Source organism: Hoplias malabaricus, chromosome 13 (genome assembly GCF_029633855.1).
Source record: "Hoplias malabaricus isolate fHopMal1 chromosome 13, fHopMal1.hap1, whole genome shotgun sequence".
Lineage (NCBI taxonomy): Eukaryota > Metazoa > Chordata > Actinopteri > Characiformes > Erythrinidae > Hoplias > Hoplias malabaricus.
In genome coordinates, this window is record NC_089812.1 from 24,318,604 (window position 1) to 24,342,878 (window position 24,275).

General features: G+C 41.4%; 1 protein-coding gene across 5 annotated transcripts in view; it reads right to left on the reverse strand.

Moving 5' to 3' along the window:
* kcnc3a (potassium voltage-gated channel, Shaw-related subfamily, member 3a) overlaps positions 1-24,275 on the reverse strand; it is an 89,754-nt gene that overhangs the window by 23,247 nt on the left and 42,232 nt on the right. For 3 of the 5 annotated variants that reach the window (XM_066641583.1, XM_066641582.1, XM_066641579.1), the window contains exons 3-4: positions 11,208-12,201; positions 8,485-8,691 (exon numbers count right to left, since the gene is read on the reverse strand). In XM_066641583.1, the coding sequence (XP_066497680.1) occupies positions 8,485-8,691; positions 11,208-12,201 (1,201 nt within the window). Of the gene's footprint in view, positions 1-1,185; positions 2,931-8,484; positions 8,692-11,207; positions 12,202-24,275 lie in introns of those variants that run through there. The other 2 variants (XM_066641578.1, XM_066641580.1) reach the window with 2 other exon arrangements.

Consider the following 24,275-nt stretch of genomic DNA (forward strand, 5'->3'; position numbering starts at 1 on the left):
GAAAAACACCAATCAATGCAAAGACGACGAACAAAGCTGTTGTGGTGGAGAAACAAATGAACAAAGAGAAAATAAAACAAAAGAAAATAATCAAATAAGGAGAGGAAATTCAAATAAAATAAAACAACAGTAATGTCCTAAGTGCATCTTGGGATCATGACTAGATGTCTGGACGCTGTGACACATTGTCAGTTTCCAAATTCCAAATAACAGACAGCTTGCTGTAGTGTAATCATCCCGATCATGAGACCTGCATCCTATAACTCTTTCAATACAAGCGTTCTGTCATACCCTGCTCAGTCCCAGAATGCTCTCTTCCACTGTTTCCTTGGCAACAGTGGGTAAAAAGTGGGTGGGGTGGGGAGCGGGTAGTGGGAAAAAGACAGGGAAAAAAAGGGTAATACACAACACCAAACCAACAAAACAAAAACAACACCAAAACCAACAACAACAACAATAACATGCAAACACAACAGGTAAAAAGAACAAAGTATGTACACACCAAAACACATACGCACTTATACACTCGAGTATACTCAAATACCCACTCACAAAAACTCACACACATTCTGTGACATACACACGTCAGAACTACACAACCCCTCCTATTCTTTGACCTTTGCGTTTATGCTCTTTAGTATTTGACAACAAAGGTCAAAGTGGAATGAGAAGACAGGAGAGAATGAGAGAACAATATTTATATATAAAGAGAGAGAGAGAATAAGTACATGATTAAGATGAGAACAAACTCATTGAGAGTGGTGTGATGTGAAAGGCACTAGTCCCGAGAAGCTTACTGAGTCAGAACTGTTCACATCAGCGATGACAGGAACCAGGTTCTAAATGCTTTGCCTGATGCCTGAGGCAATAACATAATACTATACAATACAGTTATAACACAATATAATTATTTAATTATAATAGTATTATATAATAAAATAGTCCTCAGAAAAGGCCTTAACCTATGGCAAATGCAAGTTATCATTTGTTTAGATTTGCCATGAGTGTATCATTAACAATACCAAATGGCAACATGTGCATTGTAGACATCACACCCTTGGTTCCTCCCAGTCCCACTGTAAAAAAACCTGAGTCAGTAGGTTTCTCTACAATGGATCATTCTGATGGCAGTACTTTACAGTCCAACCACAGCGCAGCCCACATTGTCGCCATGACAACAGCCCAGGTGTGTCACAGGAGCACTGCAGTAACTTACCTGCTCAATAAGCTGCACATCTGTCAATTTATTTATGCAGCTTGTGAGACTTGTTCCATTCCCGTAAGTATTATATAAGTGTGATTTTGTGTCTTTGTACAGTACAGCATCATTTTCCCCCTTAATGGGTTTGCTTATGTGTGTGTGTGGGTCACCAGAATTCAGCAGCTTGAAGGCACTGAATAATAATATTATTTATTAATAATACTTGACTAATTTGGTTCCATCTGTCGGTGTGTCAGTATGCGTCCAGGTCATCCCTCTGTGTGTCTTTCCACATATGTTCAGGACAATAAAGTCCTGAAAATGAATAAAAACCAAAGAATAACAGAGATAACCTACCTTGTAAGGACCAATAAAAATAATCCTGACAAGGTAAAGAGCTTTTAACAAATGCTACAAGTTTCAGGGCAAAAACATTTCTTTCTGGTTAATGTGATTAAGGTCAAGGTTAGGGTTAGGTTTGGAAAACTCTTCTTAAACATAATTAGGTACATATAACTGAATACATTGGTGGGATTTCTCGTCCGGACAAGGTTTAAAACCAAACGTGTTGTGTGTGAGGGGATGAAGAGAGCCAGGAGGTGTGTCCAGGACTGTGGCTCACGTCCTCACGCATCAGACAGCAGTGTTTGAGCTCAGCCAGGCCTCTTCCAACAGCATGTAGACTACATCCAGAAAGTTGCTGCATGAAAGTTCATGTGCTCAAAACCTGATCCTAATTCAAGACTTCATATTCAAAAGCTTGGTTGAATCATGAAAGCTAGCCTGTGCGGTTTGGAAAAGCAAAAGTAAAATAATAGCTAGTTAACTAGCTTGTTTGTTTTGCCCTTTGCATTTAAGCCTTACTAACGTTAGCTGGTTACGGTTACACTGTTCACTTTCCAAGTAAAATTTATAAAATATTTTGATCCATGTGCATTAAAGCTGGGAAAGTGGAGAGCACAGTAGGCAAATGTGGCAGATAAACTTTTCGCTAGTTAGCTAAAGAGCCTTGTCAAATTTTGTGTCGTCTTTTGCTATTTTCCCACATTGTACTTTCACACAAAGTACTTTTTCCTATTTTGTTATCTTCCTAAAAATCACAAAAGTACCTTCTGGATTGGTCATGTTAAATCATAATCAGAAAATCTTCCCATTTACGTGTTTTGCATTAGCATGGAGCATTTTTCAGCGTAGACCATTTGGTAAACTGTTATTCTTTGCTAGTTCATATGTTGACCTGATCTATTTTAGTAATATTCTAAAATGCTCAAACATTATAGAAGCATGTCTGCTGCCCCCTTGAGGCTGAAAGCTATGCTGAAACACTGCTCCCTGGAGCCCGGTGTTGGAGGGCAGTTCCAGGAGGGACAAGAAACCAGCTTTATTCAAACACAAACTAAACACAAGCTCACTCAGTGGCCCAGCACCCAACCAACTCTGTGAACAAGGACAATTTGGGCTGTCAATTTTGAGCAATCCCAATAAATACCCTGAAAACTGCACAGGAGAAGGTTTTGTGCCCCCTGAGTGGGGGATATGAGGGGTGGCGGGTCACTGTGAGAGCACAGGGAAAGGAGGAGGAGGAGGAGGAAGAGGCCACAGCGACACCAAACAGAGCACAAAGGACAAACACATGAGGACACAAGGACAGACACAGACAGGACAGTGATACACAGTGTAAACGGTGTAGCAACAAGAGCTGACATACAAACGCATGACACGACACAACCTGAGGAAGAGGAAAACAACAACAGCGTGTCAGATATACAACCCCCGACTCTTGTCAGAGACCACCCAATCTGCCCCCAAAACATACATCCTTCACAGCTTAAAGTACAACATGAAAACATTTAAATATGTTCAGAAAGACTGGAGTGTAGAAGGGTGTGAAATCTAGATATATTTGTGATGTTGTTTGGTGGTGTGCAGTAATCTGGAAGGAGAGCAGCACAGGGATATAGAGCTAAAAGTAAAGAGAGAGAGAGTGAGAAAAAGCGAGGGTGAGAGTGAGACCATATGAATGATGATTTGATGATGAATTCAAAAAATCTGCAAGAAATTATATTTTGGGAAGTGAAATCCTCTTACATTCAGTCATCATAATACAGACGGTCCTCCATATGCCATGGTTCTGCATCCATGGATTCATCCAACCGGGAATCAGAAATATTAAACTATCCCATGTTTAATACGCTGGATGCCCAGCGTTTCCATGTATTTGATCACTGACCTTCACGGACGTGCAGAGGTTATATTAAAATACAGCGCCTTATATATTTAACTAATCTCCCAAGGATATGGAGGGCAGACTTTGCTTCTCAGTTATACTGCTGAATATTATAGGATTATATAGTCTCAGAATCAAGGTGTATCAAGTTGTAATGTTGTGTCAATTTTCTAAGTGACAATAAAATGACACATCCTCTACTGGGGAAAAAATTGCGTGTTTAAGCGCTTATCCAGTTCAGGGTCGCGGTGAGTCCAGAGCCTACCTGGAATCATTGGGAGCAAAATGGGAACACACCCTGGAGGTGGCACCAGTCCTTCACAGGGCAACACACATTCACACCTACGGACACTTTTCAGTCGCCAATCCACCTACCAACGTGTGTTTTTGGACTGTGGGAGGAAACCAGAGCACCCGGAGGAAACCCACACGGACACAAGGAGAACACACCAACTCCTCACAGACAACATAAAGTTACTTAGCACAAATGACCAGAAACCGCTAAATGATCTTTCAATGTACTATCAACAGTCTCAAAATGGTGCTTTCACTTACCAATATATGATTTCTCGCCTTGTAAATAGAGAGTGGGGAAAGCATGAAAATGTGCACAGGAAAATGGATGACTTCCTGAGGCCATAATGTGACTCATTTATATTAATTAATATTAAACTCATCATATTACAGAAGAGTGAAGAGCAACACAGTACACCAGAGAGACTTAACACGAGGCAAAAACTCCAGGTAAACACTGATTCAAGTGTGTGTGTGTGTGTGTGTGTGTGTGAGAGAGAGAGAGAGAGAGAGAGATGGGGAGGAATGTCTTAGAGAATGAACCACATAAAAGCCTTTAGTCTATTTCATAATTGAATCTATAGTAATCTACATGTGAATGTATATATAAGCTGCATTGACCATTTAATAAATCAGTATTCATGTAAACCCAAAGACACTAACACACATATGAATACACAGTGTGCATTTGCCAGTAAAACACTAATAACTTAATATTAGCTAATAGCTAAAATTAATACTTTGCTTGGCTAAGAAAAAAAATTAGGAAAGGTTTATGTAAAAACACTGAATACTTAAAATTAGTACTTTCTGAATTAATATTGTTTCATTTGACACTAATATCAGTGCAATCTTCTGAGTAAACGAATATTTACTCAGACAAACGTACTAATTTACGTTTGTATGGTTTTATAGGAGTGTGTATGTCCACTGCTTATGAGGGAGGTCTATGAGATTTTTAAAACTACAAGAATCTCTGGTGAACTTGTGTGTTTGCCTCACATCTGCATATGGGCATACATGGGGTGAGTGTGTGAATATGCATATTGATTCATGCATATGCATAACAAGTGTAGAAGCCTTCAATGTCTCTTACACACTGCTGTCGTTAATGTCCCTCAAATGATTCCTAAAAGACGGTGTGAGTAACTGCTCCACTGCAGCACAGCTAGAGCTAGGTGATGTAGTGTATGTCAGCACACTGTGATATTACTTCTGTACTGACTGACGACAAACACTGTATCTATAAGGCATGCCTGATTAAAATACACAGATGTGTGCTCCATAAATTATTTACATGTATAAATCATGTAATATATGTGAATCAGATTCATGAAGTGCCCTTGTCCTGTAACTGAAAACTGCTTTCCACACCTAAATGACAAGAGTCAGCTATATGCACTCACAGTGTTTATGAATGCTGCTGTTACTCCTGTAGTAAAATATTGTCACATAATATTGCATCACACACGATAAATAACCAGTTTCCCCTTACTATCAAAGCAGCATTTTATTAATTGTTGTAGGTGTAGTACAGTGTGCTTAGCCAAGCTGGGAATCAGACCCTGGCCTTCTGTGTAGAAAGCAGTGCTGTTACCCACTATGCTACACCACGACTATTCACAATTCACAAGTTCGCATCCTAATGTCCTAATATTGAGTTTCATAAACGGATATTGTCCAGCGCTAAGTGCATGTGAGGTTTTATTGGTGTTACCTCTGAGCCGCTATGGATTGATCCACGAGGAGGCAGAGTTGGCATTGAGGTCCTGCTGTAGCAGAGGCACCTCCGGTTTCAGCCACTCCTCTCCTGGGGGGCGGCCAGCTGCAGTCTCTGGGGGTTTATAACGTGTGGGGAAGTGTAGGCAGGTGTGGGACAGAGTTAAAGGGTGTGTGTTTGGTTCCGGTGTTGGGGACAAGGGTGGACGAGAGAGGGGAAATGCCAGGATTGGTGCAGTAGGAGGTGAAGAAAATGAGGATGGGGTGAAGAGGTAAAAGAAAAGATAATTTGGGGGAGAGGGAAGGGGGTGGTTGGTAGAGATGGAGGAAAAAAGGAATTTGGAAGAATAGAGACCAGTGGAGAGAGAGAATAAGGTAAATCAACGAGTGACAGAAAAAACATAAGAATGAGATAGATAGATAGATAGATAGATAGATAGATAGATAGATAGACAGACAGAAATACAGATAGATAGATAGATAGATAGATAGATAGATAGATAGATAGATAGATAGATAGATAGATAGATAAATGACCAGATGCAATTGGTGTGTGTGTGTAATTAACATATATATCTGCAAGATTTGCTTGTGGAAACCATAATGCATGACTCTGGGAGGCCCTGCATGTGTGTGATGTTCTGATGATCTCAACGAGTGACAGAAAAAACATAAGAATGAGATAGATAGATAGATAGATAGATAGATAGATAGATAGATAGATAGATAGACAGACAGAAATACAGACAGATAGATAGATAGATAGATAGATAGATAGATAGATAGATAGATAGATAGATAGATAAATGACCACAAGATTTGCTTGTGGAAACCATAATGCATGACTCTGGGAGGCCCTGCATGTGTGTGATGTTCTGATGATCTCTGTAGCGTTTACACTGTACATTTAAATTACATTCATTTCATTCCCCTGCTGCACAAGCTGGTTGAGATTATACTCCCACATTTCTGGTTCTTGATGGGAAAAAACTGTTTGAATTATGAACTGATTAATAGATTTGTATATGTCCACTTCGCTGCGTGTGGGAACAGCTCGGCTAATGACTGACAGCTGCTATGATGATGGATGTGGTGGAATATGAGGCGGGGCGTTTGGGGAGGAGGTGAGGGGGAGCTGAGGTTGAGTGTCAGAGTGGATGTTTGATATTTGTTTTACATCAGTTGTAATGTCCAGCTCCGACCAGGAGGGCCTTATTCCAGCACAGCATAGTTATTTCCCTGTGGATTCATGTCTGTGTGTGTGTTTGTGTTTGTGTGTGTGTTTGAAAAATCACAGCCAGCATATGCCTCAATTTTCAGCAACATTCAAAATGCAAGTAATCACACTGCAAACATCTATGATGTGAATTGTTTGGCATTTCTGATTCATATTAAAATGAATGTCAGAACGAAAAATTCAACCATTGCTAAATGACTTAAACATGTGTTCTTCCTACTAACAGCCTACTGTGCAATGGTAGTGTTGAGAACCGAGAGGTTTACTGTTTAAAGACTAGAATCAGCCTTGAAAGGCTTACAATTGGGGCAGGCTGTTTTAAACAGCTGAGAGCTACATGGCCGAGAGATATAACACATGCTGTAAACAACATTGTATGTTGTTTTAGGCTGCTGTGCCATTACTATTGCATATTATTAGGTGTATAAATAAGCTTTAAATTGTTTTTGGTATAACCAAAATTAATTGTAGTTTAAAATGCAAAGATTCTCCCACTCTTTTGTCATTTTATTATAACTATTGTGTAGTATTAAAAATGACAATTGTTTTATTGAAACAAACAACCTAAAAATTAAGAGGTTTGAAAATGGCAAGCCAGAATTTTTATTGGTCATTGACTGGTTATGAGTTCCATCAGGTAAAATGCTGCAAAGGCATGTGCATCATTTTGTTCTGCTCTTGGGGTTAATACTGCACAATATTGAATCCAGAAGTATGTGTAAGTTTTGGTTTAGACAGTGTAAAGATGGTGAATTTTACGTTAGCACGTAAGCTACATTTTCTTAAGAATAAATTTGTTTGGTTTTTTTTTATTTTACATTTTATATAATATTTCCTTTTTACAATAATATTTCATGTATAAAAATCTGTTATCCCTTATTTTCCCTAAAAATGTTGTTTGCATTTGTGATGTTTGTGTGTTTTGAGGGGGACTTTTATTTTTAAGGGGAGTTATGTGGAGGTGAGTCTCTCTGTTTGTGTGTAGGCTCCCTAGTGAAACTCTAACATGTGACAGCTTTTTACTGGTTGATTCTCTACCTTGTTTCTGATTGGATAAAAATTAGTGTCTTCATTGGCTGATCTCTTTTTAAACCCTGATAAAAGCCTCTGTGCTGAAACGTTTTGGTGTATAATTAAAATGTACTGTCTTTAGTTAACAAGTGTGGGTAGTACTGTTTTCATTTTCATCTTTTTTTTTACCAAGCACCTTGTTGAAAAGTGAGGTTGTGCCAGATTGTTTTTATTCTTTTTTATGACAAAAGACAGGAAGAATGTTTGAATTGTTGTGGCAACAGCACAAGCAAAGAAGCCCAGACATCTATGTCCCCCCACAGCATCAACAAACTACTCCTTGGGGAACCCCAGGCGTTCTCAGGCCAGCTGGAAGATATAATCCCTGTAGTGAGCCCTGGGCCTCCCCAGGGGCTTACTCCCAGTTGGCACTGCCTGATAAACCTCCTGCATGATGTGTCCAGGGAGCATCGTGATCAGACGCCTACACCACCTCAACTGGCTCCTCTCGGTAGGGCACAAACTGCCCACAGATTGTTTATAACCCTTGTTTAAGCAGGGCTTTGGTCCTCTGAGACTGGAGCTGGACAGTTTTGCCACGTGGCTGATAACTATATCAATCATTTGTGAGCATTAGAAAGTTCTGACATGGTAGAGTTTGTCCAGGGTGGCAGTGTGTATTTAAGTGTATATGAACGTTATTTCAAACTCTTCCTTACCGTTCCTGATGCTGCTCTCTGTAATGTATACGAGAGTGTGTGTTTGTGGTGAATTGTGTGTGCATACAGGGTGTACCTTTCCTGACGTTGCTGTCTGTGGTGCGGAACTCTCCGGTGCTGAGAAGGAAGCAGGCGCGGTCATGAGGGTAGCGCTCGCGCCCCGTCCCGGAGCCCAGCCCTCCAGTGGCTGGACTCCTGTCGTCTGGACCCAACACCTGGTCTATTGTGGGGCAGTCCTCATTGGCCAGAGCTGCATTAGCTGCATCCCCATTCTGCTTTGAGTCTGTGACCCACACACACAAATGAAAGACCGGGAGGGGAGGAACGATTAGATCAAGGGATAAATAAAGAATCAAAATCATTTAACATCAAAATCTCCTTTTGAAAAAGTGATACTCAGTAAAGATTCATTATTTAATATTATCATAAACTCTAAGCTCATAATGCAGAGCACATACAGTGGACAATGTGGTGACTGCTCTGAAGTTTAATTTACAGGAAATAATCACATATAAATCATAACAGTTACATATTTTCTCCAAATATTTCTCTTCTCAGCCATCAATAACTACACTGCTTATTTCCAATAAAGTCTACAATAAACTGATGAAGTAATTTAAACATATTATGAAGTGACCTTGAAGTAGTAGCGATTTCTGCATTTCAGTCTAATCTTCTCCTCAAAAATATCATAATATTCTGAAGCCCAACAGAAAAAAAGGAAAACACTGCTTTACAATAATATTCCACATTAAACGTGTTGAAATGTCTACACTCCTCAAACAACGAGAATAACATTATCACTGCACTCCGTTCAGCACAGAGCTAAATCCTCACAGAAGGAAGATGGAAACAAACAGCTATGGATGTTTTCAGATCTCCTTTCTCTCAGAGATGAACGCTTTAAGTGTTGTTTATCTGATGAGAACAGTTTGGATGGGCTGATCGTGTGAGCTTAAGACAAGATGAGATAAGGTTTTTAATGATTGCATTTCCAAATAATCTCAGAAATATCTCTTGAAAAATAAACAACTTGTACGTAATTGGCCATTTAAATAAATACAAAGTGTGGTCGCTGAATTCTGCACAGTGCTGTACCAACACACACGCCTGTTTATCATAGACAGTTTTAACTCTATTTAAAGTGGGGCTTTTTCCTGCTCACGTGCACTGATACAACCACAACAACACAGAAAGACACACTGAGCCACAGGGGAATTTGTGCTTATAGTTTAAGATGCGTCTGTCAAAACTAATCTGACATGAGATACTGCTCAACAATTTAAAGAAATAAGCCAGGGGCAAGGCCTGCTAAAGACATGGAGAGAGGCAAACGAGAGGAAAGAAGCTAGACTCTGTGTGTGTGTGTGTGTGTGTGTGTGTGTGTGTGTGAGTGTGAGTGAGAGAGAGAGAGAGAGAGAGAGAGAGAGAGAGAGAAAGAGAGAGAGAGAGAGGAAAGATATAATTCACAACAAACTCATTTCAGCCATAAATCTTCATCTGTGAAGAGAGGAGGACAGAGACAGTGGACTGCAGACAGGTGATGATGAATCCCAGTCATAGACTAAGTGTAACAGATTGACTGTACACTGGAGGTGAAGGTCACAATCCAGTGTGTATTTCATCACAGCTCACACACACATACACACACCATATAACACCAAAAACACTTCCAACTAAACCTCTCACCATTATTACATAACCTCCTTCTACAGTTCTTTCAGCTGCGTGTGTAATTATTTTCCCCTGTGGTTAATTTTCACGGTTCAAAATAAACTGAATGTTTACGTCAAAATAAACGTAATGAATCAGAAGAATTTTACTTTGTTGAGTTGAGGAACATATGTTTAAAATAAAAAATAATTAATTAATTAATTCATTCATTCATTCATTCATTCATTATCTGTAACCGCTTATCCAGTTCAGGGTCGCAGTGCTAAAAAAAAAAATAATAATAATAATAAAAAAACACACATACACGTCAATTAACCATTTTAAAAGCTAGTGGTTGAGCTGTGTCTGCTTTCTTTTCTGAGGATTTGACTAGGAAATGCTTGGAAGTATAACACTCCAGCCTGAATTAAAGAGACAGCACACATCATTTTCCATTAAAATGATATGAAATTCTAGCTGAAAAAAGTGTGTAGACTCAGAAATATCCGCTTCTACCTGTAACCTCAGCACGGTGACAAGTCACAAGACCAGCAAGGTGGACAGGAGCTAGTTACTAATACGAACCTGACAAGATAAGCTTAAAAAACTCCCTTACACAAAGCCTGCTCGACCATACACCTACACAGATGGGGGTCCTGAGCACCAGCAATGAAAACTCCTCGTACACACACATATTGTTGAAAGCTTAGAAGGACAGCAAACCTGGCAAATTGGGAAGTAGAAATTAAGAGACAAGATAGATGGCAGGTTATAATAATAAGTAACATTCCCGTTATCCATCAGTTCACTTGTTTATCTTCTGTAACCACTTCCTCCAGGGTCATGGAGGGTCCAGAGCTGACCCGGAATCATTGGGAGCAAGGCTGAATCACACCCTGGACAGGTGGGGGTCCGGCATAGGGCGTCACACACTCACCCACACCTGTGGGCATTTTCACAAAGCCAGTCCAGGTAGAGATGCATTTTTGGATTGAGAGGAGCACACCCGAGGACCTCCTAACAGACAGTAACCCGATGCAGGGATTAAACCCAGGACCACCTGCATCTCATTATTATCATCTTACTATAACTTGTCTATCACGGGTACCTGGGTATGTATACATGAAGAAGGATACACACACTCACCCCACACACCTGCTCGGTTGATCTCTATGATCTCCTCCTGAGCCAGGGGGCAGTCTCCTGCCATGCTGCCCGAGCCTACCATGCCGCCCAGCACGTTTCCCATGATTCTGTGCGGCGAAGCGGTGGCCATGGCCAGGGCGTCAGGTTTGCAGTAGTTTGGTGAGCCGGGCTGAGGCGCCCGGGGGATGTGTTTGTTCTTCTTCTTGGGCAACTTCTGCTTGGCCATGGCCAGAGAGTAGTACATACCAAAGTTGTTGACGATGACAGGGACAGGCATGGCGATGGTCAGCACTCCAGCCAGAGCGCATAGAGCGCCCACCAGCATCCCTGACCACGTCTCCGGGTACATGTCCCCGTAGCCCAGCGTCGTCATGGTGACCACAGCCCACCAGAACCCGATGGGGATGTTTTTGAAGGTAGTGTGGGCGCTAGCTGTGGGGTCTTTGGGGTCGGCGCCAATACGCTCGGCGTAGTAGATCATGGTGGCAAAGATGAGCACTCCCAGGGCCAAGAAGATGATGAGCAGCAGGAACTCGTTGGTGCTGGCCCGAAGCGTGTGGCCTAAAACCCGCAGGCCCACAAAGTGTCGGGTCAGTTTGAAGATTCTGAGGATCCTCACGAACCGGACCACCCTCAGGAAGCCCAGCACGTCTTTGGCCGCTTTGGAGGACAGGCCGCTCAGCGCCATCTCCAGGTAGAAGGGCAGAATGGCCACAAAGTCGATGATGTTGAGTGCGCTCTTGAAGAACTCGGCCTTGTCCGGGCAGAAGATGACGCGAGTGAAAACCTCAATGGTGAACCACACCACGCACACACCCTCCACGTACGTGAGCCAGCTGTCTGTAACTACCTCGAACGACACCTCCTCCTGCGTCACATTATTCACCGTCACGTTCTCTGTCTTGTTGTAGATGGTGTTGAAGGCCTCGTGTGTTTCCAGGCAGAATGTGGAGATGGAGATGAGGATGAAGAGCAGAGAGCCGAAAGCCACATACTGGAAGAGAAGGAAAGATGCACAGAGTTTATTCTTAATATTAGCACATTAGGGTATTAGTATCGCAAAAAACTGCTTCCCTTCATGTATTATTACAGAGAGGAGGGTAAAATGACTTACTTTCATTGGAGTTCTATAATTACTCAAACACAGAACTCCACACATTAATGATTCAAAGCAAAAGAACATCCATTGGCCAAGGACTTGGGCACACAACAACTTTATTAGTAAAACAACTAATCACAGCTACCCATGCCTTATTTGTTTTTTTATATTTATTTATAGTTACATTTATATGATGCCTTTATAGACAACCAATGACCAAATGCACTCCATTCCACTCAACACTCAATGAACACACACATTGGCGAGAAGCGGCAGCCAAATACACACAGCGTACTGTCAACCAAGAACGACTGTCCAACTGGAGGACTGCATGGGGCATTAGGGGGTTCATCCAGGACAGAGTGACCATTCATATCTGGGCATACACACGTACAGACATTATACACACATATATATATACACAAATAGAGTCACCAGTTCTCTAACCTCCATGTTTTTGGACTGTGGAAGGAAACCAGAGACCCCGGGGGAAACTCAGACACAGGGAGAACATGGAAACTCCACCCAGACGGGACCTGAACCCAAGATCCCAGTGCTGAGAGGTAAACGTGCTAACCCCCAAGCCACCATGCCATTAATGGATAACATGAAGGGATTTATCTGTTTACCATATTTATTTACTCTCAAATTAAGCAAATAATAATGTTTCCTAGAAGCCCTTGAAATAAGACACACAACATGTTTGCAGTTCTGTTAGTTGCCTGCTCACTCAAGGTCACAGAGCTGGCACGACACAGACAGGCGAGAAATGCGTTTATTGTCTTGGAAATTCAAACAGTATTTCACGTTTAAGTAAAAAAAAAAAGGAGAGCGTAACATTGTGCATTGTACGGCTAATTGTAGTATTTACTACTTTACATCAAATGTTGTAAATATTCAGGAAATCTCGAATACATGCGGCTAGCTGCTACAGTAGAAGAACGAAAGAGAATATTCTTCTCTAGACAGTGATTGCTGCATTAATAGTCTTAAAATGTAAGAAAATATATAAGTATTACAAAATATTCAGGATACGTTACTCAAGTTACTGGAAAATGTGTGTGTGTGAGTGTGTGTGAGAGAGAGAGAGAGAGAGAGAGAGAGAGAAAATGAGATGACCACATCAATATTCATAGAGAGCGGACAGAGAGTAGCGAAATCAAAACTCAATCACCTTCACTGCCCCTGGACATTAGGGCTGGTCATGCAGCAAAGATGAAGTGCTGGTTCTGGACAAAATTACGCTGTCAGTGTGACATTTATTTTAGGTTTAGGAGAACAGAAAAGTGGAAGGAAGGCAGCAAAACAACAAGGCATTATGGCAAATAGCGTCCAGTGGAAATCCGGGCCCAGTGTATGACCTGCTGGAGCCTTCTACATTCCCTTGTAACATTCAGAGTATAAACTCACACAGATCGCACAGACCAGCTTCATTTCCATAAACTCACAAATGTACAGCATACATAACGAACTAAATACTGTCACTATGATCAGTTCAACCAGGCACAGAACTATACAACTTATTTAAACTTGAATTCTGTCTGTATTCGCCTAACATTTCTACCACATGACCTTAGCTAATACCCTCCTACAACCCTCAAGGCTTGCGACAGTTAACTAAAATGTGGCTCAGTGGTTGCACTGATAATGAAATCAAAATTTCAATAAACAAATTCACAACTTTATCACTACATTATTTGCACAACAGATATAATGGTTCAATTTTTAAAAATTAACTATATATACAGATATATATTTGTTAGCCACCAAATACATAGTATAGCACTTCACTGACTAGTAACACTACGAGACAAGAGAGAGTTTACTAACACACTGACCACTCTGCTCTAATCTGTTGTGCGCCATTGCAGAGGAACAGCACAAACTGAACTTAACATCAGTGTACAGCCAGGGGGCGCCACTATACAATCAGAGAGAGAGAGAGAGTGAGAGAGAGTGTGTGTGTGTTAATGTGCCATGAAGACCCTGCATGCAGCAGTTGCTCCCCTGCTCCCCTGCCGCTGCACAGAGATGGAGGAGACACCACAGGAAGGGAAGGAAAAGAGGGAAAAAAAGGAAGAGAACCAACCGATGTCTATTTCACTGCCACAGCTACAGTGATCCAACCAGCAACAGCGATTTTAATCAACAATTGTAGGCAATTAAGATGAATAAATAAATGAATAATTTTATTGCGAGTTACAGAAGGATGCGTTGGGTGCAGTCTCCATTGTGGTTGTGTCTGTGTGTGTGTGTGTATGCTCTGCTGCAGATAGATGGGTATTGATCGGTGAGAGCATTCCTCCTTTATCTAAATCTCTCTTCCTATCACCTACAATCAATACAATCTGTTCATCTCAGCCTGTTGGCCAGTGCCAGTGTCCACACACACACACACGTTTATCTGTACACAAGTGCCTTTATGCAGTAATTAGGTCCCATATTATACACATAAGCATCTATCTTTATTAGTGTCCCTCATGAACTTTATGTACATGCATTTTATGTGTGTTACATCTGCACATTGTACTTTTTTGCCCATTATAGCACAACAACAAGTGTATTTTCTCATATATATTCCACATGTACTTATTCATTCATCTGCTATAACTGCTACTTTCTGATCAGGGCTGTGGGAGAATCATTGGTCGTGAGGTAGGAACCCGACCTGAGAATGGAAAATCCTCACAGGGCATCCACCCAGTCACTCACAAACCCACACTAGTAGACAATTTCACACACACACACACACACACCTGTGGAAAATGTCTCACAAAATGACCTAGGCACACGCCTATTACTCGTGAGCGAACACACACACACACACACACACACACACACCCCTGAGGACAATTCCACACAGCCAGTCCACCAACCAAGGTATTTGTAACAGTGGGAGGAAACCAGAACACTGTGAAGAACACTGTGAGGGTCCTGTCAATTGAAAACAAATTTTGAAATTGAATTGAGAAATACAGAGTGCCCCGTTAGGGTCATTCATTCATTCATTCATTATCTGCAACCGCTTATCCAGTTCAGGGTCGCGGTGGGTCCAGAGCCTACCTGGAATCATTGGGCGCAAGGCGGGAATACACCCTGGAGGGGGCGCCAGTCCTTCACAGGGCAACACAGACACACACAAACACACATTCACTCACACACTCACACCTACGGACACTTTTGAGTCGCCAATCCACCTACCAACGTGTGTTTTTGGACTGTGGGAGGAAACCGGAGCACCCGCAGGAAACCCACACGGACACGGGGAGAACACACCAACTCCTCACAGACAGTCACCCGAAGCGGGAATCGAACCCACAACCTCCAGGTCCCTGGAGCTGTGTGACTGCGACACTACCTGCTGCACCACCGTGCCGCCCCCCCCCCTGTTAGGGTCAGTAGAGCTTAAAGAATGGACAGTAAGCACAGAAACAGTGTTAACGATATAAAATTACTAATAAATCAAATCTTGTTACTTAACATTGGTAATGAAGGCTAACCCTGTTTTTGTCCAGAAAACAGATTAACACACACAGCCAGGCTTCACTCCGACAGCTACTTGTCTGCAGACTACTGCCATTGGACATTTTAACACAGAAGCGTAAAGGGTCACAGCCGTATCTCTCACTGATAATCAGGAGATTCTATCAATTAACACCCACATCCACACACACCTTTGCTAATGATAAACCATTGGCACCTGAAAAGGGAGGCCCCAGGGGGCATTTAAAAATAGAGCCTGCTGTAGTTTTATTACTTAACAAGGAAAATGTTTTATACCGCGCAACTTGAGTTTTTTGGCCACTTTTCCTGATCTGCACTGGAAGAATTTTCTCACTTTCTCACAATAAAACACTCCAAATGACAATGTCCAGCTTAAATATGTCAACATTTTAACTTAAAAAATCTGTGGAACCTCCATTTAAATACAATTTTTAAAAAAAATGTGGGAATGGGTGTTTTAGGGCGATGCCCCAGAAGAACCACTTTAGGTTCCCTCAAGAACCATTTTGGCAAATGAATGAGTTTGAAAGACCTGTTTAAAGCTTACAGAAAACCACAACACATGAATGTTTCATACCAGTTAAGGGCTTTCCCTAGAACCATATGCTGAAGTCTAGAGAGTAGATACACAAACACACACACACCCACGAATATGCAATTACATAAACCATTAAACATTTGACAGAACCGTCTAAAAAGCCCCATCTTTTAGGACATTTCTCGAATAGAAGCAGTCAGGTCAATGGTCCCCTGATGGATGAGGAGCAGTTAAATGAAGGACTGATGCATCCTGGGAGAATAAACCAAATCCCCAACCCGATTAGCATGAACTAATTTGACGAGCCCATCTCATCTCGGCCTGCCCTCAAAATCCTGATGAAGAGCCGTTTGTGTGTCGATCCCACCAGCGTCTCACACACACAACACAGCCTGTCCCACATTCTCTACAATTCATGTGTAATACAAGAATATATGTGCAAGTCTATAAAGGGTAAACAAATGCTACACTGCACCATGATGCATAGAAACTGCACATTTCAAATACACAAGATGTCCAGACGTTAAAAATCCTTTTCTATAATTAAAGAACTCACAGGCATCTATTCATCAAACCGTTGTAAAAACATTTGACTATTTATGTTGCACCATGCTCTGTGATGGACTGGTGTCTTATTCGGAGGGCGGGGGGGAGTGACCTTGCCTCACGTTCAATGTTTCTAGGTAGACATTGGACCCTCCACCACATCCCTAATTCGGGCTGATGAAGTTACAGACGGTTAATGAATGAATGAATGAATGAATGAATGATGCATGCAGTTAGTGAATCATCTCCGCCTTGCAACCTGAAATGACATGCAGAATTCATTACATCCCATCTTTATCCTTATGGTAGATTCACCTGTACTTTAACTGATTAATTAATTTATTAATTTTTATATTCTGTAATTCATTTTTATGACCACATACATTTATTTCATTTTCTTATCTGTGACACAATGTGTATTCGTTTTTTTTCCTGCTGGGCTTTCCTGTAAATGAGGTCTCTCCCATAATCTAATCCTAGATAAGCAAAAGTTAATGAATGTGTGCTGTTTTGTGCTTATTATTTTCACATTTTTTAAGTTACCAAACAATTCTGTTGTCTGTGTGGATAGCACAGAAAACATGAGTGTGTTTAAAGATTTAAAGCATGAGACCAGAGAGAAGGTCCTGAAGTTCATGCCTTAACACTGCCCCCGAGACAGAAAAACACTCTCCTCTGCTCTGAGTGCCTTTAGTCCCTCTGCAAATGCACTAAAACTTTCAACAGCAGTCACTCCAGCAAATACCCTTTAAATCAATATTTCTTCAGTGTTTTCAGGAATCCACTTTGTCTGTGTGGGCCATGCACATGATGTATCTCATGTTCCTCCAGGCAACTTGTGGAGGTTCACCTATTTTTACAAACCTGACTGAGATAATTTGGAAGTCTTTAATATAAATCACATTTAAATCATTTTTAATTTTTTTATTTTTACTAACATAGACCCACACTTTGGTTTAATACTCTCCCTACTGCTTAAATTACATAGTAATTAGTCAACACATAGTAGTAAGTATTAAAGAACGGTTTGCCAGTAACTCTAATTTACCCAGTTTTATTCGACCAGCCGAGGCATGTTTGGTGCTTGACGTTTTGTTGTTAGGTTTCACTGAAGATACAAGGCTAAATTATTAAAGGAAAAAAAATAATAAGACTTGTTGATTAAAACAGCCACAAACCTCTTCAGCAAATGCTTTTGATGTGATCATGAGTAACAGACAATTAGGGCACAAAAAAAAAAAATAACAGACATGCCCTCTAAATGAAGGGCTCAAAAGTAATAACAGATCTTTCTTTCTTTGTTTTATATACAAAGATTTTATATATATTTTATATAATAATTTATTCAGTTTCCACAAATACTCCAATAATTATATTCACTGGAAACTACTGTGTAACTTTTTATTAAATATGTTTTCATAACACAGATCAGAAAAGTATTAGATTTGACTGAGTAACTAAATCAGTTCTGTAAGATATTTTCAACACTCTACCTTCAACTAGGAGAGCTGTTTCGTCTGCACTAACTGCATTTGTCTGCAAACGCAAGCCTGAAAAAACATCTGCAGAGCTGGCTGAACAGTGTACACAAGCACATCCCAGACCCAAAAGACCTCAGAGATCAATGATTTGCTGTGTTTTACTCCTGAACACTGATTTTTTGTTGTACCACACAGACACCTGTGGAAAAAAACAGAGTGGTGCATTCTGTACCAAGAGGAATTGTTAGTGTTAGCGTTAGCATTAGCGTGTCTCTGGAGTATGGGCTCAAGGAAACACACAAACACACGGCATCAATATTCTCTCTCTCTCACACACACACACACAAAATGTGTGCCTAAGATATGGGCCTTAAGATTTGTATTTGGTTAAGAATGTGTGAGTTTTATATTCAAAAACTCTCATAATAATAATAATAATTTTGAAATGGGCATTTTCCAACCTTTATCTCTCCCTTTGAACTAAACTGTATATGGAATATGTATTAATATTTTCTAATAAATTCAGACAGATACATATAATCAACACTGATTGGGCTGCCTCATTCAGAAGCAGCCAACTCCTATTCTCTACCAAAAATTAGCAAAGCTAAATTGTTGTTGGCTGAACATGCATTATTATGATTGCTATCAACTCGATTCTGACTTCTGGTGACCACATGCAAAGGGTTTCTACACAGGGAACATCTGTTTGGGTTTTCAGGCTTAACAGCTCATTCATTATTTCTTTGAATGCATCTATCCATCTTGTTACTGGTCGTCCTCTTCCTTCCCCCCACCCCCGACTCTTCCAAGCACTACTGTCTTCAGTCAGACACTCACCTCGTCACTTGTCACTCTCACACACACATACAGACTTACAAACTTCTGGACACTTTTACACTACATCCAACTAATAATTTATATTAATTCATTATGAGAAAAAGTAAGGACTGTTTTTCCCTAATAAATGTATATATATTCTCCTATATATGAAACCTATTTCATTCATTCATTCATTCATTATCTGTAACCGCTTATCCAATTCAGGGTCGCGGTGGGTCCAGAGCCTACCTGGAATCATTGGGTGCAAGGCAGGAATACACCCTGGAGGGGGCGCCAGTCCTTCACAGGGCAACACAGACACACAGATACACTCTCACTCCCACTTTTTGAATCGCCAATCCACCTACCAACGTGTGTTTTTGGACTGTGGGAGGAAACCGGAGCACCCAGAGGAAACCCACGCGGACACGGATAGAACACACCAACTCCTCACAGACAGTCACCCGGAGTGGGAATTGAACCCATAACCTCCAGGCCCCTGGAGCTGTGTGATTGCGACACTACCTGCTGCACCACCGTGCCGCCCCTAAACCTATTTCATTTATATTTTATAATATATATAGATTTTTTTTGAAAGTCATAATATTTCTTTTCATACCCAGCCAAATGTCCCTATACTGACAAAATATTCATCACTGTGATGTCTGCTGGCCGTTCAACACTACCAATTTCCATGTATATAGTAACAACATGCTCTTCAGGGACAGTTTTAAGATACTAGATTCTCTGCGAATAATTCAAATGAGCTTTCAAGTCAGAACTGGATAAATGACTCTATAAATCATTAGAATTAGTGTTTGTAAATGTCCATATGCTGTGGCCTAACAACAGGAGGCTAGATGTGTGTGTCGTGGCTGCAGTTAGAAGCAGAAGTTCTGACACAGGCTCAGTCAAACTACAGCAGATTGCAACAAAAAGCATACCAGAAATGTGACATAAATTTCTTTTTGTGAACAAGTTGGCACAGAAAGTGCACCAGCAAAATAGCAGTGCCACATTTCTTAAAAATATGCATAACCCTCAAACTACCCTCTCTGAAGGTTTGAAAAGTGTATGTTTGGAAGTAGAGTGCAAGTGTGTGTAGTGGGCGGGGCAGTGATATTGACGCAGAAAGGTGGGGGAGGGAAGTGCGTATATTAACAATCATTTTTTAGCCTTATGCTAAACATAGTGACCTGCAGCTGAGCCAGGTTTGTCTAGGGCAGGCTTCTGCACATTTTCTGAATTCTCAGCTATGGTCCTGTTTTTCACAGGGCTTTCTTTTGTTTTCCCAGAGAGATGTTAAGAGCCACTATACAGCCAGGAAAGAGACACTATAATGAAAAACACTGCATGTTTAAACTTGGGGCTTGTAGGAGGCATCAGGGGAAAAAGCACTGCCCATTTTTGATGTAATATTAGGTAAAAACCTTAATATGCCACCATCAATTTGGGCATGGCCACAGAATCCGTTCACTGGAGATTGAGTGGCACAGTCATCTAAACGTTGGCTATGATCACAAGCTGAGCAGCTGATGTCTTGTATGAAGCAAGAATGACAAAGTATTCCACTCACAATACTGCAACAATCGGTATCCATAGTTACCGAATAATTAACCATTAATGCATTAAATAATAAGATGTAACAATGGTAAATTCCCTTTAAACAGTGGTAAAGTCCTAGTTTTTTTTTTCTTAAATGTGTGGAACTGGCATCACTGACTTACGTTGGTGGCTGAATCGAATACTCACAAGTGTCCATAGGTGTGAGTGTGTGAGTGAAGGGGTGTTGGCCTACAATGGACTGGTGCCCTGTCCAAGGTGTGTTCCTGTCTTGTTTCTGGTTTGTGTCCAGACCCACCGTGACCCTGACCTGGATAAATGGTCAGCCAGTGAATGAATGAATGAATGAATAAATGGTAAAGGCCGCAGTGACTTTAAAATACACTGAGAGAGTGTGTTTATGAGACAGAGAGAGAAAGTGAAAGGGAGGAATGGAGAGGTAGAGATAAAGAGTGTAAAATGATAAAGAAAAGTAAGAATAAAAACTGCCTTGAGTTGTAAGTGGAGTGAAGAGCAGGGCTTCAGACAGCAGATCAAAACATTGTTTTACCATCAATTAGTCTGCACGGAAGAACCTCACTATAGACAGCTGAGTACTCAAAGCTAGAGAATGTAAAACTGACCCAGAGAGAGATAAATAGAGAGAGAGAGAGAGAGAGACATTGACAGAGAGTTTAAAGGAACACTGTGAGATTTGGTGTTTTTGTAACCTGGGGTCCACCTACAGATGCAGTGTAATTCACTTTTATAGCATTGTCCTGAAATCAAAGGGTAGGATGGAGGGAGTTTGGCTTGGCTTCCTTCCCTCCTCCAAAAGTTATACAGTGCTTCTGAGCCCAGAGTAGCAATGACAGAGGCTCTATTCTCATTATTACAGGTCAGTAAAGAATCACAACAATTTTGAAGCTGTAATTGTAAAGTAAAAACAATACCAAGTGTTGCTGGAACTCCCAGAAATACAGCATCTTATTGGCCCATTTCCTTGCTCACAAATAAAGACCTTGTGTGTGTTACTCAGAAGTCTACAGCTCCACCACCAAACACCTGATACTTTCTTACATTGACATTGAAAACGGCCACATGAATTTTCACTGCACCTTTTCAAACTTACACCTTTAACACAGCATCATAAAACAGCTCGACACACTAACTGCCAATAGTATGGCATCAGCTAATAGGTGCATCTTGGAATCAAATGTGCCTGACAGTTTGGGTGATATATCCTTGCTGCATTACTCAGTCTAGGGTGTTATGTATCAGAGGTCTTCAAATCCGGACTGTTAATCCAGGCTCCAGGTTGGGATATTACCTGACCAGTCAGGAGCATTAGCAATGTCATACCAGCCGCCCATTTTAAAATCCTGGCCTAGAACCTGGATCCAAGCTCTGGATTTGAAGACCTGTGTTGTATATGATACTCCGCTGTAGGGATCAGTGAAGGGGTGCAGTGAGTGGGGTGCACTGCATAGTGTTCTGAATTCTCTAATGTAGTCAGTTCTGATTAATATATACTGTCTATGTTACGCAACACTTTATTCTGTACTTTCCATTCACAGTTTTACAAAGGCTTTACATGTGAATGAATGAAATAATCCATTCACATGTAACAGTCCAAGTGTGTGCTGCCTCAGGTCACAGGATTGAGCAGAACCGAACAGACTGCAGCATTGCTTCTCATTTTCAGCCTGGAGTGTATCCTGCAGAGGAGCAGTGCCAGATTGGTGTGTGTGTGTGTGTGTGTGTGTGTGTGTTCGTGTGTGTGTTCAGTGAGAGCTGCAGGCTTCTTGGTGATTGCGTGCTCAGGGTGAGGAAAAAGTTTACTGCACCGCTCTGACTGCAGTGAGAGAGAGAGAGAGAGAGAAAGAGAGTAGTGCGCAGTGGCTCTGGATGGGGGGAGTGCAGCAGCAGAAACAGAGGAGATTTGGGGAGGTGTACGAAGTGTGTAATGATAGCGCAACATGGACAGTGCCCTCTGGCTGTAAGAGGTGGAAGTGCAGGTCTCTGAGGAACAGCAGAGCGAAGCTAAAACTCATCTCTTCCCATTCAGAGCTTCCATTACTGCCCTACACCCGGGAGCTGCTCTATTCATATCTCTCTCTCTCTCTCTCTCTCTCTCTATCTCACACACACACACACACACACACACACAGAGAAGGGAGGAGTGTAGAGAGAAAGAGATGTACCTCTGATCTGCTAATCACCAACGCACTGCAGCATTACTAGAGAAGCATTAATAATTACATTAAACAGTATCCATACCCATGTGCGTGCACACAAACACACAGATACACACACACATATACCTGTCCAATACCAGGTGCCAATATTGGGTCCATGTCACCAGAAATGCTGAATTTGTTACATGGGGGATGGGGGATAAATCCAATCCTGTCCTGAAGTAGTGCTCTCCCACAGTGTGTAATATGATGATGTTTGTTGCATATTTCATCCTGTAATAATCATCTACAATGAAGCACTTTATTAAAAGAACCATGCCATTCAGTACCCAAGACCCAAGGTCAGACTATTATTGATGAACTGAGTTGAAAAAAATGTAATATTATATTATATACATATATAAAGTACACCAAGCCCAAACTGCTGCTCATTCCCTTACTTTCTTTTCAGTGCCCTTTTAAGGGTTCAAATAAAATTTGCTAAAAGCAGTCATGGCTCATGCCTCTGATGACATCACACATCACCATTACTGAAACCCTTAGGAAAACTGCGTCTCTGCATTTAACCCATCTGTGGTAGTGAACACACAAACACACACTAGTGAGCAACTCCTCACTGGATGAATGTTTTTGTGCCAGTCCTGGGAACTGAACCAGCGATACTGGTCTCAAGCTCTCTTCTCTAACGTTAAAGCCACAGCTGTCCCCACAAAGTTTCAACACATGCCCATGCAGGGAGCCCAACCCAGGCCACCTGTGTGAAAACCAGGAATTCTTACTGAGTTATTATTAACACATACAAAGATTACTAGATTGCTTGATTACTGTACTTTTGCGCACAAAACACATTCATTTATTGTCTGTAATCCTTATCCAGTTCAGGGTCACGGGGGGTCCGGAGCCTACCCGAAATCACTGGGAGCAAGGCAGGAACACGCCCTGGAGGGGGCACCAGTCCTTCACAGCGTGATACACACACACACACACACTTTAGAGTCTGCAATCCAACCTACTAACGTGTGTTTAACGACCGTGGGAGGAAACCCACGCAGACACTGGGAGAATACACCAAACTCCTCACAGACAGTCACCCAGAGTGGGACTTGAAATACCAGAGGAAAGAATTCTAATCCCAAATCAGTTGCATGTGAGGCCAGAGGGAGGAGATGGGAAGCAGAGGGCCCAGGTTGTGCCCTGCTTTCTGCTGACATGAGTCTGGAGCAAAGCAAAGAACAGAACCACACTGTATAAGCATGCTATCGGGATGTAGGACACATGGAGCTATTTGCAGAGTGGTCATCTGCTTGTGAAAGGTCATGTCTGTTGTCACTGAAACAC